The sequence below is a fragment of the Poecilia reticulata genome, linkage group LG17 (assembly GCF_000633615.1).
Source record: "Poecilia reticulata strain Guanapo linkage group LG17, Guppy_female_1.0+MT, whole genome shotgun sequence".
In the NCBI taxonomy this organism is placed as follows: domain Eukaryota; kingdom Metazoa; phylum Chordata; class Actinopteri; order Cyprinodontiformes; family Poeciliidae; genus Poecilia; species Poecilia reticulata.
In genome coordinates, this window is record NC_024347.1 from 27,130,674 (window position 1) to 27,144,630 (window position 13,957).

Here is a 13,957-nt window from a genome sequence, read left to right on the forward strand (position 1 = left end):
CTCTGACTGTGCGCAATAAAATTCGTTTTTCAAAAAGTGATCGATTTCGGCATTACGAAATGTTTCGTGCTTTTATTGTGTAGGTGTCTGAGGCTGACTTCCGGTTTTGATGGCGGTTCTCTGTCAAACTTGACCCGGGCAGCTCAGGCTGCTGCTGCTCCCCGCAGCCCCGCTCTCTGCTCCGGGGTCCAGCCGCTGCAGCAGCAGCAGGGACATGTCGGCCCAGTCTGGGCGGGAGGTGAAGTGGTGTGAGCCGCCCGGGGCGGATCCACAGCTCCGTCCCGCTCCCGGAGCCAGAAAGAAAAAAATAAAACAAGAAATGACTCATTCAGTAACCTTCATACTCAGTCAGGCCTCTCCGGGGATGACAGCAGAGAGCGAGCGGAGCCATTGATCAGCAGGATGCAGCATTAATACGGAGAGATGATCAATAAAACAGGATGTGGTGTGGAAAAGCCATTCAGACACTGTCAGCCCTTCTCTTTCAAATTAGCATTTATAAATGATTTTATTGTCATTTTCCCTCATTTATTGTCACAATCCCAGAGCCAGGTTGTAAAACAGCATATTGTGTTGTAATTCTGCCTTTACTACAATCAATCTAATTGTTGTTAAATATTTTAATTCTTTTATATTTGTGTGAAACGTTATGCCTTGATTTTACTGCTGCTGCACCTAAATTTCCTCCAGTGGGACAATAAATTATGTACATAAATACATTATTAGGGTGCTAAATTAATATTGTAACTTTTTGCTTGATAAATTCAAGCGCAAGAAGAAAATTTTCATCCACTTTCTTTTGCATTTTGCTCCGTCAACCTTCATCGACTTTCCTGTTGTAGGAAAAAACACACCCACAGCATGATGCTGCCTCCACCAAAGCTTGTTTTATTGCTTACTACACTAACCCTGCTTTAAATTTCTCCACATATTCGTCTCTGCTGTGTTTTCTGATCTTCAGGATGCAGAGCAAAAGTAAAATGTAGTCTTCAAAAAAATAACTTGGAAAGTATTTGGTAAGTTTACTCGAGTACCGAGTAACTGATCAAATTATCAATTATTTAATATTTAAAAATTTCATACTCAGACAAACCAAAATGTAAAGTTAAGTGAAAATGTTGGTATTTTAAGCACAAAAATTAAAATAATTCATATAACAAAATATATCAAAATCAGGCAAAAGAAAATGTTTCCAAATTATTTTTTTTTAACATAAAAAACTTTCATATAAACTGCAGGTGTGAGTTTGTATCTGGTGAGTTTTTGGTTAAAACATGTTTGTTTTTCATTCAGTGGATAAAAAAATCCAGACATTTTACTCAAGTAAGAGTCGAAATACTTTATAATAAAGTTACTCACGTAAAAGTAAAAAGTACAGCGTAATAAAAATACTCCTAAAAGTAAATTTTTTAAAAGTTACTCAAGTAAATGCAACTAGTTGCTACCTGACTGAGACTAAATTACACCAAGAAACTTTTATTGGAAGGCATCGGATTAAAGGGGGCTTAATACAAAAGCAACATTAACTTTTTTTTTTTTTAAATAAACTTTGAAAACCACAAGAAAATAAAAACTTATTAGTTTTAACATGAAAAAAATGGGAAAAACTGAGAAATCTGAATATTTTTGCTAAATTTAAAAACAACCAGCTGATAAGGGAAGATATTAAGGGAAATAAGCTCTGTTGGATAAAATAAGAGTAATAAAAGTAAACATCAATAGCCAAAAATGGTTTTATTAAATGCACAATCCTTGTTATAACGCTACTTACATCATTCACTAACTTGAATCATCATTTAAAGAATCTCTTAAATACCAGCTGTGTTTCATCAGAAGCTTATTTCCTAAGTAGTTGTGAGTCGTTTGAGTGTCACGGTTTCTACCAAAACTCTATTTGATGTTTCTGTTTCTGCAGAACGTCGACACTAAATGATTCACTTTATCTGTAGGTGATGCACTGCACCTTGAACAGTTTCCCCACCAGAGGAAATTACCTTTGCAAGTCTGCAAAACTTAAAAAAAAACAACCAAAAAAGAATAGATATATAAAACATCCGTCTGAAGAAGAAGAAGGTCATCAGTTTGCCTCGTTTTTGGATGCTTCATCAAAGTTCTCCACAAGATCTGTGAGGTGTAAAGGAAAAAATGATGCGTTAGAAATAAATGAAGGCTAAGAAGAAACTAAAAGAGATTATATTTTAATTCTCTACGTCTCAAGTGGTTTAGTTTGTTAATTGTCTGAATCTCTACCTGGTACATCGTCGTCTTCTTCTTCTGCATTTTCTTCTTTCACGGCTTTCAGCTCCATTGCTGCAGAAACAACAAGCAAGAATTTTAAAATTACAATTAAGTGTTCAATGTAGGGCTGAAACAATTCATTGTAATTAATCAATGACAGAAACAATAAACTAAATTAGTAATCAATAATTAACAGTAATACACAGATATGGCAGTAATTAAGCCAAAACTATATATATATATATATATATATATATATAAAAATTTCTTTATTTATAAATATTTTCTACCCAGAACTCATAAAATTGCAGTTTTAGCTTCAAATTCTCTCTATATATAAAAATATATTATTTACATTTTTCTTATCAATCATTATTAAATTATTGATTAAAAAATAGCTGATATTTTCATATGAAGTATTTTTTAGCTGCAGATATTTTATTACAAATGATCAAGCGTGCAGTAAAGGAATGCTATGTTATTAAATTTAAGGCAATAAAATGTTTATTTAAAAAAAAAAAAGTAAATTATTTGTATCTTTTAATATATTTATAATGATTAAATGAAAAATCTGCAGAATGTGCTCATTTTCTTACCCGATTAATCGTCAAAATAATCAATAGATTAGTAAAATAAATGTTAGTTGGAGCCCTAATTCAATGCTATCCAGCCTTATTTGAGTTTTGTTTTTAACAAAAAACAAAAAACAAATCTGTGCAGCTTTTTGACAACTTGAGCGTCTTTTTAGGTTGTGAGGAATAAAATAATGTAACCAAATACTCCTGGAATCTAAAGTCTGACATATGAAACTATCACTCAGACTTTGTTCTGGGTTTGTTTTGGAATCTTTCCATCGTCTTCTCAACAATCTTTAAACGGTTTTCTCTGCTTTTCTTGCAGTTGGAGGTTTGCTGAATATTTCTTCTGGGCATTCAGAGACTCTACGCAAATAAAATGGAAAAGTTCACATTTGTCCAAATTCATCCAAAACCAGCTGGTAGAGTTTGTTTGYGTCTGCAGGATGTTTGTTTGAGAAATGAGGGAAAGGATTCACTTTCAACGTTAATAACGTTAATTGTTTGGTCTCAATGCTCAGATCCTATTTTTTCCAAATCAGCGATCAAGAAGGCATCGTCTAATTAAATAAAATAAAAATAAATAACATATATAGTGTTTGACACTTCCTTTCTTTCTTATTAATATCCCTCACTAATCTAATTTGTTTAATAATATAAATTTACACATTAATCAGTTTAGTTGGTTTGCTCTTACGTTGCCGTGGGAACTGCTCTGCTAGCTTGCGCAGGCTGCTGAGGCTGTCGGCCCCCAGCTGGCTCAGGATGCCCGGCAGCATCTCCGTCAGCTGCTTGGTCTCGGCGTGGCCGGTGATGGCGAAGGTGTTGGCCGACAGCGAAGCCTGAACTTTGGGGTTGTTGAAGTGAATCACCGTCCCGTCGTCTCTGATCATATTCACCTTAAGAAAAAAGGGAAAGAGTCGGGATTAGAGCGTCTGTCCTGACCCGAGGATAAATCAGAGCAACAGTCTGTTTGTTTTAACACCAAATGCATTTGAGGAGTTGCGCTTTTTATTTTTGTACTTTGTGTTTTCTGAAAGCTCTCTAAAAATAAAGCGGATGATGAAACGACTGGGGAACACTTTAGTCGGGCTTTTATCCTCCCTCACGTCTTCTGACACGACACTTGATAAAAGATTCAGGATTCTGAGACAAAATATATCAAAACAGAGAAAAGCCGGCTGCTCACCTCCTCTATTCCTGCTATGTTGTTCACTGCCAGCTTCTTCAGAGAGCCCTGCAGTTTCTTGTCGTCAGCTGTTGCCGTTTTGTGAACAACCTTTTTCTTCCTGCGGGCCGTCCCCTGAGACAGCAACAGGTGATACGAAAAAAAAAAAAAAAAAAGGATTAGACTGCACACTCAACCCATTTATTCTGTTTTTAACCTGGTTAAATACAACAAAGATTTCATGAAAAACATTTGGAACACTTTATTGATAAACAAGTGTGCAAAATCCTCATCTAACCTCACTTCTCATGCAAGTAAACTTAAAAAATAAAATAATCCCAACAGCGGCAGACTAGCCAAAAAGACACACTGGCAATTTTAAAACCAACACATGGTGGTTTTTATGCATTCATAAGCAAAACAGTTGATAGAAACAGGAAGTGTTCAAAATTAAGTAAAAGAAAAAAGTCATTTTCAATCAACAAGTAAATCACAAATTCAATTCTTAACCATATTTAAGGTTAATAATCCTGATTACTGGCAGACCTGAACAATTAAAACAGAACCTGTACAGCAACATCATGTAGGTCTCAAAACATCTGGAAAGCCAACACATTATGATCCAATCTGAAGATATTTAACAAAAGATCAAATACAAAACTCACTGAAAATCTGAAACGGGTTACAAAATCATTTTTAAAGCTTTGAGACTTCAGTTAACTGGATTGAGCAAAATGTGTTGGTGAACTTTTCTAGAATTACTCCAAGAGCAAAACGAAGACTTTACACATAAAATTTAGTCTGAGATGAATTATCCAACTTTTATTTGTTCACCTACATTTACATTTCTGAACCTGGAATCTGTGTGTAACGTTTCTTAATCTTTTTGCACTGCTGTCTTTGTGTTCCTCCTGGTCAGTAATCCGTGTTATGATCATTTTAACCCCTCATTCTGCGACATCACATGTTTGACCTATTATATAACATAGAAAACCGTATTTCTACCAGACATTTTAACAATTAAGATTCAAATAATTCCTTTTAATCCCAAAAGGAAATGAAATGCTGTTTTACTGATGATATTCACGGTACTTCTACTGATTTAGGGTCTTTAAGAAATGCTTTTCCAGCTGCAAATTCCATCAAAAGTTATTTTTGATCAAATTTTTAGAATTTAATCTTACAATAATGTAAAATGTAAGGTATTTTCACTGGTAAAAAAATGGAGTATATATATATATATATATTCTAAGCAATTAAAACCAAACATTTATCCAAGATGATATACTGGATTTTTCGGAGTAATAGTTTAAAAAATATATTTTAAAAATTTGGCAATTTCTTGCTATTTGGGGTGATAACCATTTTCAGGCTTCAACGTAAATTGAAGACATGCTACGCCAGGATTTCTTATACAATCATACATGATCAAATATATTTAGTTGCTCTTTTAAGCAAGTCTTGTACAAAACAAAGCAAGTTCCTACTTGTATAAAACTGCGTGAACCCAGATAATTTACTTGTATAATTTTAATTTAAATGAATTACCAGTAATTAACCTGATGAAAGACTGAAGAAGCTTGTTGGTGTACACCAGAAATAACAAATATTGCCACCTAGTGTGTGTAGAAAACCGGGCCCAAAGCCTCAGAGGCCTCAGATGAAGGGGGGTAATGTTCTGCCTGACAATAGAAATGCTGAGGTCAGGAGGAAAAATGTGGCAGGTGCCAAACACCAACACACTTCTTAACAAGAACAACTGACACTAATCTGAATCCACTGGTTTCCAAATGAGAGATGCGAAGAAGACTGAAAACGGTACCTTTCCTCCTATCCGGACCTGAGCTTGAAGTTTGGCCAGCTTCTCTTGATTCATAGTGTTCTGCGAAGCAAAACAAACTTAATCCAAACCAGACTTCACACAATCACACAAATACACAAACAACTTGCTTTATGATGACTGAGCAGAAACCTGAAAACACTTCATATGACACTGATATTAAACTCAGTAATTAGGACTTAATTAACACAACAGTGTTTTTTGAGTAAACTTTATTAATTCGAAATAAGATTTCCGTCGGCTGTTAAGCTAAGTAGTTTGCTAGAACGAGCTTAACTGAGCTAACGTTAGCTTTAAGGTTAAAATAACACAAAATAATTTCAGTCAAATGAATACTGACTTCTCTAAAGGTTAGCGATAGTATTCAAACCATAGAATAAGCACACGAGGTGTTTTAATCAATGTAAACGGCGTATTTACCTGTAATAAGGGATTATGTGTCCGTTGAACAGATCTTGCTACGAATGAAGTAGCAGGGGCTAGAGTATAAGTTAGCACTAGCACAATTCATTTCCGGTTATAATTTTCAAAATAAATTTTCAATCATTTATTTATTTTTTTGATTATTCCAAATTATTTGAAGATAATTTAAAAAAATACAACAGAACTGTGYAGAATGTACATCATAATCAAACCACATGGAGTAGGTAAACAAATAACAGTTTTCACAGGTCAATTAGAGCTTTTAAATTGAAAATTTCAGATGCATTTCCGGTTTTATAATGACCTTTTCTCGTTTAACTTTGTCCAAGGCAGTGCAGAGAAGCACGCGGTTGTGTGGATGTGATGTCACGTGGGCTGTTCTCAGAGAAATGGGAAAAATGCTCTGGGCCAATAAGAAGCAAATGTCGCATCTTTGAGGGGCGGGTTCCTAACTTTAATGGTGCGTTTAATTTACACTCAGATGTCGGAATTCCACTTCTTAGCTCGGAAAATATAAACCGGAACAGTTAACCTTGTGTTTATGATACGTTTTTGGCCATGACTGGAAAATAGGGGAAAAAAAATTAACTATCCTTATTCATATTTTTGTCTGTTTTTGTGTCAGTTAAACAGATAACATTGTACAAGAGCTACTCACAGATGTAATCCGTTAGATTACAAATGGCTAAAATGCAGAGGAATACATTGAAGCTAGTCTGCTCACGGAGTGTTAAAAAATAGCAAACGCCACTGGTTGGAGGTGACGTCATTTTCATAGCTGTGTCTGATTTTCTAGGTGAATGGAACGCAGCATAAGAAAACTTACTTTTATTGTGAAACGTTTCTGGTTGGACATCCGGGTCGTGATCGCTAACCATTACTTGTTAGCAACAACTGTATGAGAAGAAAGGCAGCCAAAATGCAATCGTCTGTAGTTCCCATCGTAGTTTTCTCATTGTTGCAGTTCTTACTTTCTATTTCGTGTTTCGAGGAGGTTGTTGAATCAGCTAATGGAAGAGGTGAGTTTATTATTTGAAGTAAAATTGATTTAAGTAGGTTATATGTTTGTAGCCTCATTGAAAGTGTTCACAATGTGTGTGTTCTTGCAGGGTTTTCAAAACGTTTTTCATCGAGGACAGATATTCAATTCCAGTATTTCTGGTTTGCCTGGTTTTTACTGCCAGTGTAATAGTTATAGTTGAGACAATATTTGTATAATATATATATATACAATATATATATTCTTCTAAAACGTAGAATTACAAACGTGTTCGTTAAAAAAGTGACTTTCGTTACTGAAATTAAATTTGAAAGTCAAATTTGATCAGAATAAAAAAATAAAAAATAAAGCCAGGTTGTAAAAAGTTACATAACTAAATATGCTACCCAGTTGTATTTAATAATTTCTTTGTTGCACTTTCCCTTTCTTGGAAAGCACAAGGCGAAAGTGGAGTGGAATAACTATCATGTAACAGAACCAGATCCAGTCCGATCCATAAGAAACGGATAAAATAACAGCAATAGGCTTACAAATTGTTTTTCTTTTGTAAGAATAAACCTAGTTAAAAGCAGCAGTAGTTCTGTTATCGATCTTATCTAGAGAACACTTTCTATTTAACAGAAACAAATAAAAACGCAGAGTTAATGACAACAGTAGCCAAGTCTATGACTGTGTTCCAACAAAAAGACACAGGTGAACACATAAGCGTTTCCCTGAAGGTGCTTTTTTAGACAAAGAAAAACGAAGAGATAACACAAAGTTTCTGGGAACAATGGCTCCGTTTTTGTCTCCATCCAGGGAATAGAAGCAGCTAATCACAGTCTCAAAAAAACAGAGACTGGAGTACAGACTCAAAAAAAGCAATTTTATGAAAGTGCGATGTGTTGTAGTTTTGGCTTCAAATTGCCTACTAAGCATATTTTGCTGCCCAAATATTAATCAATTAATCCAAAAAATAATCAACACATCCACTATAAAGTGTAGAAAAAGCTGACCTTTTTTATATGTTGCTTGAGGTATTTTTATTTTTTTAGCAGCAGATGAATCCTGATAAAGCATTCACTAAAGGAAGGCTACGTTGTTGCATTTCAAGCAAAAAAAAAATAAAAAAATCTTATTTTATTAAGGATTATTTGCATCTTTTAATGTATTTCTAATGTATAAAAATTTTTTAAAATCTGCAGAATGTGCCAATTTACTTTATCCGATTAATCGGCAGAATAATCGAGAACGAAAGTAATTGTCAGCTGCAGTTGTAGTCTTAACATTAAGTGTTGCATACCAAAGCGAGGAGCTCTTCCATATGCTACTGGTTAAAACTCAAATCAACCTGCAGTCTAAAATAATAGTTCTTAAGACTTGTATGAAAGTAAAAGGTTGTAGGTCGGTGTTGTGTTCTCAGACGCTCAGACCCGCCCTGCTGCGTGTAAATACGACACCGGTTCTTTGTTCCAACAGGATTCGGAGATAATATCCACTGGAGGACGCTGGCAGATGGCAAGAAAGAGGCTGAGGCCAGGTGAGCTGAAGCTCCATTTCCAGTTGGGCAAACATTAACCTGTGACCTAAAAAGCGTAAGGAACACCACACCTTTATGACGGCCGTAGACAGGAGCAGATGAACAATGGCCTCCCTTCTACTGCAAAAAAAGAGGAAGAGGTTTTTTCATTTAGCTGCAGCTCTTTTCTGATCTCATGTTGTTGCTTTGACAGCGGGCTGCCAGTCATGGTCATCATCCACAAGAGCTGGTGCGGAGCCTGTAAAGGTATAAAACCATCTACCCTTTTTTTGTTTTTCCTGGAAACCAGGAATATTTTTTTATTGGCAGTAAAGTCGATGTAGGGGGTTGAGAGCAGCTACTGCTCTTTTAATGACTCTCTAATAAAAAAAGAGACGTAAAAACTGTATTTTGGGATTCAGTCAGGGTTGAAAATAGTTTCAAAAGAAAAGTGTGTTGAAAAAGATGTTAGAAAACTTAAGACTTGACAATAAATAAATAATGAATATCTCAAGAGACACATGATCCATAATAAATACATAACACATCTGATAGATTATTCACTGAACTCCGATCCAGAGCCGCACTGCATTCTGGGACTTTAGCTGCTCCACCTCTCACTGCCAGCTAAAGAGCCTGGTGGAATCCTTTTGGTTACCTAGCAACTCACTCATTCTTTGGTTGCCTGGCAACAACCTGCCTGGTAACTGACACAGCAGCAGTTTAAAGTTTCACGCTGTGCCTCATAACTGCTGAATATTAAACAACTGGATAAAACAAGAGGTCATGTCACTATTTGTGCCTGTATTTCAGATGTTTAAAACAACAACAAAAGACTAATAATCATTGATATTGATCATTTTCGGGATTGACTGATATTATTGTGATACATGTTTCACCCATATTGTTGAGCACTAGATGAAGTGACGGCGTTTGTACATTTAGGTATCTGGATGTTTTCAATTAGCATTTTAAGGATCAAATTTATAAAATTGAAAGATTTAAATATGTTTAATTACAAACTAAAATCAGTGATTTTTTTTTCTTTTTTTTTTCTAAATTATCCCACTGTTGTATTTTCAGCGCTGAAGCCCAAATTTGCTGAATCCAAGGAAATCTCAGAACTGGCTCACAACTTTATAATGGTGAACCTGGAGGTAAGAAAGCACTGCATCTTCAGCACATCTCCTTTTACTCTCGCCTCACTTTCTTTGCTTCCTTTTCCAAAAAACTTGTCCATCTTTTTATTGAGCTAGACTTTGAAGCGGAAAAAAAATAATTTGAAGCTGAAAAGACGTTGGGGGGGGGGGAGAGAAACCATGTGAAACTAGAAAAAATAAAATAAAATCAGTGATTTGAAACTGAAAAAATTAATCCAGTTTGAAATCGATTTGAAGCTGAAAAACATGTAAAACTGAAAATATTTGAAAATAAAAAATAAAGTAGAAAATATATTTGACGCTGAAAAATATTTGAAATTTTGGGGAAAACTTTGAAATTGGAAAAAAAATTTGAAACTAGAAAAAACATCGAGAATAAAGGAATTACTTCAAGGTGAAAAATATTTGGAACTGGGAAAAATACTTGATGTTGAGAAAGTAAAACTTAAAGATTTGAAATGGGGGACAAAAATATTAGAAACTGAAACATTGAAACAAAATATTAAAACTGAAAATAAGTATTTGAAAATATAAAAATTGTAACTCCGTTTTCAATCTTCCATGATTTGAAGCCGAGAGAAATTTGAAGTTGAAAAACATTTGAAATTAAAAAAGATGTTGATGCTGAAATTCTGAAATAAAAAAAAAAGTTTGAAAAGTAACTTGAAGCTGAAAAAAATGTAAAGAGGGAAAATTATTTGAAACCAGGGGATGTAGGGGGTCTTTTCAGTTTCAAAAAGACTGATAAAAATCAACAACAAACTCAACTTTATGGCCACAATTTAGCTCCATACAGTGCTCGACTCCATGCACCGACTCCATACACTCCATGCAGTCGGTGTGTAAATGTCTCTGCTGTCTGAACAGGATGAAGAGGAGCCGAAGGATCAGGCCTTCAGCCCGGACGGCGGATACATTCCTCGGATTCTCTTCCTCGGTACGAAAATCGTCGTCTGGGTGAACAACCTCTGGGATTCCTGTTGCAGGAATATTTCTGCAAAAAAAGCTGCAGTTTGTAGTGAAGCTGCAAACATGTCTGACGAAAGAAACAACTAGCAAGAAAGATGTTCAAAAGCTGCAAATAGTGTTTGCATTTTATTATTATTAGGACGTCTGAGAACATTTCAGAGAAAATCTGCAGAGATAAATACTTTTTATTTATCTCTGCAGAGATAAATAAAAAATCTCTGCATTTTTTGTAGAACAAGCAAACATTTCCCGGTTAAACAAAAATAAAATTTTTAATTCTACTCCTCTGGAACTCAGCTTAATAATGAAGTAAGTATTTCTCACCTTGTGTAAAAGTTGTGAGGATGCACTTCTACTCATGGATTTTTAAATGGATGATATTTATAATTTAATTTCATTATTTAAAGGGGATATTTAGTTATTTAATAGGACATTTATATTTAATACAATAGCTAGTAATTAATTTTTTTCCTATTTTGCCCTTCCATAAACCTCAGGGTTCACATCATTGTGATTCTGAAAATCATCTTCTGACCTCAAAGTTGGCATCCTGTGACCCTCCTGGGGTTCCCAACCCCCCACTTTGGGAAACTTTGCTCTAAATTCTACCAGTTTAACATTTTTTTTATTAATCGGTGGAACTGCAGCAACATTTCTTAAATTGCCCTTTAACTGCAAATTTACAACATCTGTTGCAGCCACCAACCTCGGATTGTTTAATAACTTACATTTTTTTGAAAAGTGAATATCAAATAAAAATGAACTTTTATTGTTTGTTTATATTTGAGATTAATCTTTTTGTGTGGCTCTTATTCCGTCCTCAGATCCCAGCGGCAAAGTTCATCCTGAAATCACCAACAAGAACGGGAATCCCAGTTACAAATACTTCTACAGCAGCGCAGAACAAGGTAAAAGAAATTGACTCAGCAAATTCAAACAAACTGCTTTAAACCTTGAAAGTGTTGATTGTGGTTCCACAGGATGTCTGGAGGTGTTTCTTTGTACTTTCGGTGATTTTATTTCTTACACACATTTTCTATGCAGTTGTTCACTTGATTATTGTGCAGCAGATTCTTGAAAAATTTGGAAATTAGATGAGTGAAAAACAAAATTTACACTGGTTTTACTATTTAATATAAAAAGATAAACAAACCAAGACGCAATGGCGTGTTAGGGCCATTACAGACACAAAACAAAGTTTCTGCCAAAAAACTTGGAGATTTCAGAGTTTGAAAGGTTAAAAATGTTTGCCTTTTAAAATTCTTATTTATAAGTTTGTAGAAAATTTCTGAGATTAATCTCAAATTTGGAGTTTTTTCTTGTAAGTTTTTTGACTTTCAAACTCAGACTTTTTAAAGGTTTTCTATTTTTAAAGACAATTTGAGTTTATGCTCAAATTTTTAACTTTTGAGAATAAAGTCAAAGGTTATTTTGAGTTTTTAAAAATTTTATGTTAAAGCAACTTATAAAATTAAATAATTTTTAGGTTTTCTTTAAGAAAATTTGAGATTCTTTTTTTTTAGACTTTTCAGACAGAAATCTCAGAAATTTTCAGAGATTTTTCTTACAAATTTTTTGACGTTTGGAGGTCAGAATTAATTTATTTTTTTTAAGAAACCCTCCTATTATGTTCGTTTCTGAGGTACAGCAATAATGTTCGTGGGTCAATTTGACCCGGGGAGTGTTTTATCATGTCATAGTGTCAGAAACCAAAAAATTCCTCCAAAACATTTTTTTATCTGATTATTAACTCTAATACTAACCATCTCAATCAAAATTTGTGCAATTATGTTTTTTTTATTTATCAGAAATTAAGGATTAATGACAACTTACTCAATTACTCATTTGGACATAAAAAATGGAATTTACATTTTTTTAAAAATATTTTTAAACTTTAAAACGGGTCAATTTGACCCGCAACATAATAGGAGGGTTAAGAAAATTTCTGAGATTTTTTGCAGAAATTTACTGTCATTTGTCTGTCCACAAAGACCCTGACACGCTGTCGTACCAAGGACACTTAGAAAGATTACAATCAAACGTGGCCTTGGAAGCAGAAACTCTGATGATTCTTCGCTGATATGTTTGCTTTCTGGTTCCTCCGTCAGTTGTGTCTGGGATGAAGGAGGCGCAGGAGAAGCTGACGGGCGACGCCTTCAAGCGAGGCCACACAGGAGACGAGCTGTGAGGAGCGACGGGGCTCCACCGAGGCTGAAAGGGCTACACTTCCTCTAGACGAGCTGCTAGCGAAGCCCCTCTAATATTTATACGTCTAACGGTAGAAAGTAGGCTCAGTTTCAGCCGATTTTTAAAACCACGGGTGCATGATCGTTCCTTTCTGTCCTGCATGGTTTTCTAAGCTCTCAAATCAATCAATCATGTATGTTTATAAGTTACTCTTTAGTAAATGTCAATGCAATTTACTGTACTTGGTGTCTGTAGAGGATGTAAGCGAGTCAAGCTAAGCCACGGTACCTTTTGTTAGCTCCCAGCTGCGTACACCGTTCAATGTTTTTATTAGAGGCATAAATACTCCTTTGGCATTTACAAGTCAATGATTATAGTTTCATATGTACATAAATGTCTTTTTTGAAGTGAAACCTCAGTTCTTATTAAAAGTAATGCTCAAATTTATTTACTCAGAAAAACGTTATATTAGAGAATTTGTTTCATTTGGTCATAATTGGTTTATTTTTTTACAATTTTGTTTTATTTGCTAATCTTTCTAAAGTAGAGGTTAGAAAATAGGAGCATGGTTGAAGACTGTTGTGCCAAAGATGAGCAGTATTTTAATAAAAATAAATCCTTAATTTTTGACCACTCTCTCTCCCTCTGCAGCGACGTGCTTCCAAAGATCCTCTGCTGTATTTTACTTCTGCTTTCTACATGATTTACTTTCACTTTCTTATGTATATTCCTGCCATATTACGTGTACTAGGTTCTGCTTTTCTTCCGTTTCTGCTGCATGTGATTGAACAATCTCGTCTTTTTTTTAAACTCATAACAAGGGAAAGAAAAGCCGATTTATGTGTCGATGTATTTTATACACGTGGAAATAAAAGTTTGTTGTATTGAGTCGTTTTATG

The 13,957-nt window shown here is 34.7% G+C and overlaps 2 protein-coding genes across 2 annotated transcripts; one reads left to right on the top strand and one right to left on the bottom strand.

Annotated features, from left to right (window-relative positions):
- Window positions 1–1,717: 1,717 nt before the first annotated feature.
- LOC103479914 (transcription factor BTF3 homolog 4) lies at window positions 1,718–6,343 on the bottom strand. Its single transcript, XM_008434615.2, has 6 exons — window positions 6,242–6,343; window positions 5,804–5,863; window positions 4,003–4,116; window positions 3,511–3,712; window positions 2,251–2,310; window positions 1,718–2,124 (listed from the first exon to the last, which is right to left on the bottom strand). The coding sequence occupies exons 2-6, from the start codon at window positions 5,855–5,857 to the stop codon at window positions 2,078–2,080; spliced, it is 477 nt and encodes a 158-aa protein (XP_008432837.1). The 5' UTR covers window positions 5,858–5,863; window positions 6,242–6,343; the 3' UTR covers window positions 1,718–2,077.
- Window positions 6,344–7,086: 743 nt separating this feature from the next.
- txndc12 (thioredoxin domain containing 12 (endoplasmic reticulum)) lies at window positions 7,087–13,946 on the top strand. Its single transcript, XM_008434617.2, has 7 exons — window positions 7,087–7,263; window positions 8,703–8,763; window positions 8,957–9,009; window positions 9,826–9,899; window positions 10,770–10,839; window positions 11,696–11,779; window positions 12,980–13,946. The coding sequence occupies exons 1-7, from the start codon at window positions 7,143–7,145 to the stop codon at window positions 13,057–13,059; spliced, it is 543 nt and encodes a 180-aa protein (XP_008432839.1). The 5' UTR covers window positions 7,087–7,142; the 3' UTR covers window positions 13,060–13,946.
- The last annotated feature ends 11 nt before the right edge of the window (window positions 13,947–13,957 follow it).

Coding starts and splice junctions, on each gene's coding strand:
- LOC103479914 (XM_008434615.2), bottom strand. CDS start 5,857: ATGAATCAAGAGAAGCTGGCCAAACTTCAAGCTCAGGTCCGGATAGGA. Junction 2,311..3,510: donor AGAGCAGTTCCCACGGCAAC/GTAAGAGCAAAC, acceptor TTGTTTCTGCAG/CAATGGAGCTGAAAGCCGTG. Junction 2,125..2,250: donor AGAAGACGACGATGTACCAG/GTAGAGATTCAG, acceptor TACACCTCACAG/ATCTTGTGGAGAACTTTGAT.
- txndc12 (XM_008434617.2), top strand. CDS start 7,143: ATGAGAAGAAAGGCAGCCAAAATGCAATCGTCTGTAGTTCCCATCGTA. Junction 7,264..8,702: donor TGAATCAGCTAATGGAAGAG/GTGAGTTTATTA, acceptor TTGTTCCAACAG/GATTCGGAGATAATATCCAC. Junction 10,840..11,695: donor TCCTCGGATTCTCTTCCTCG/GTACGAAAATCG, acceptor TTCCGTCCTCAG/ATCCCAGCGGCAAAGTTCAT.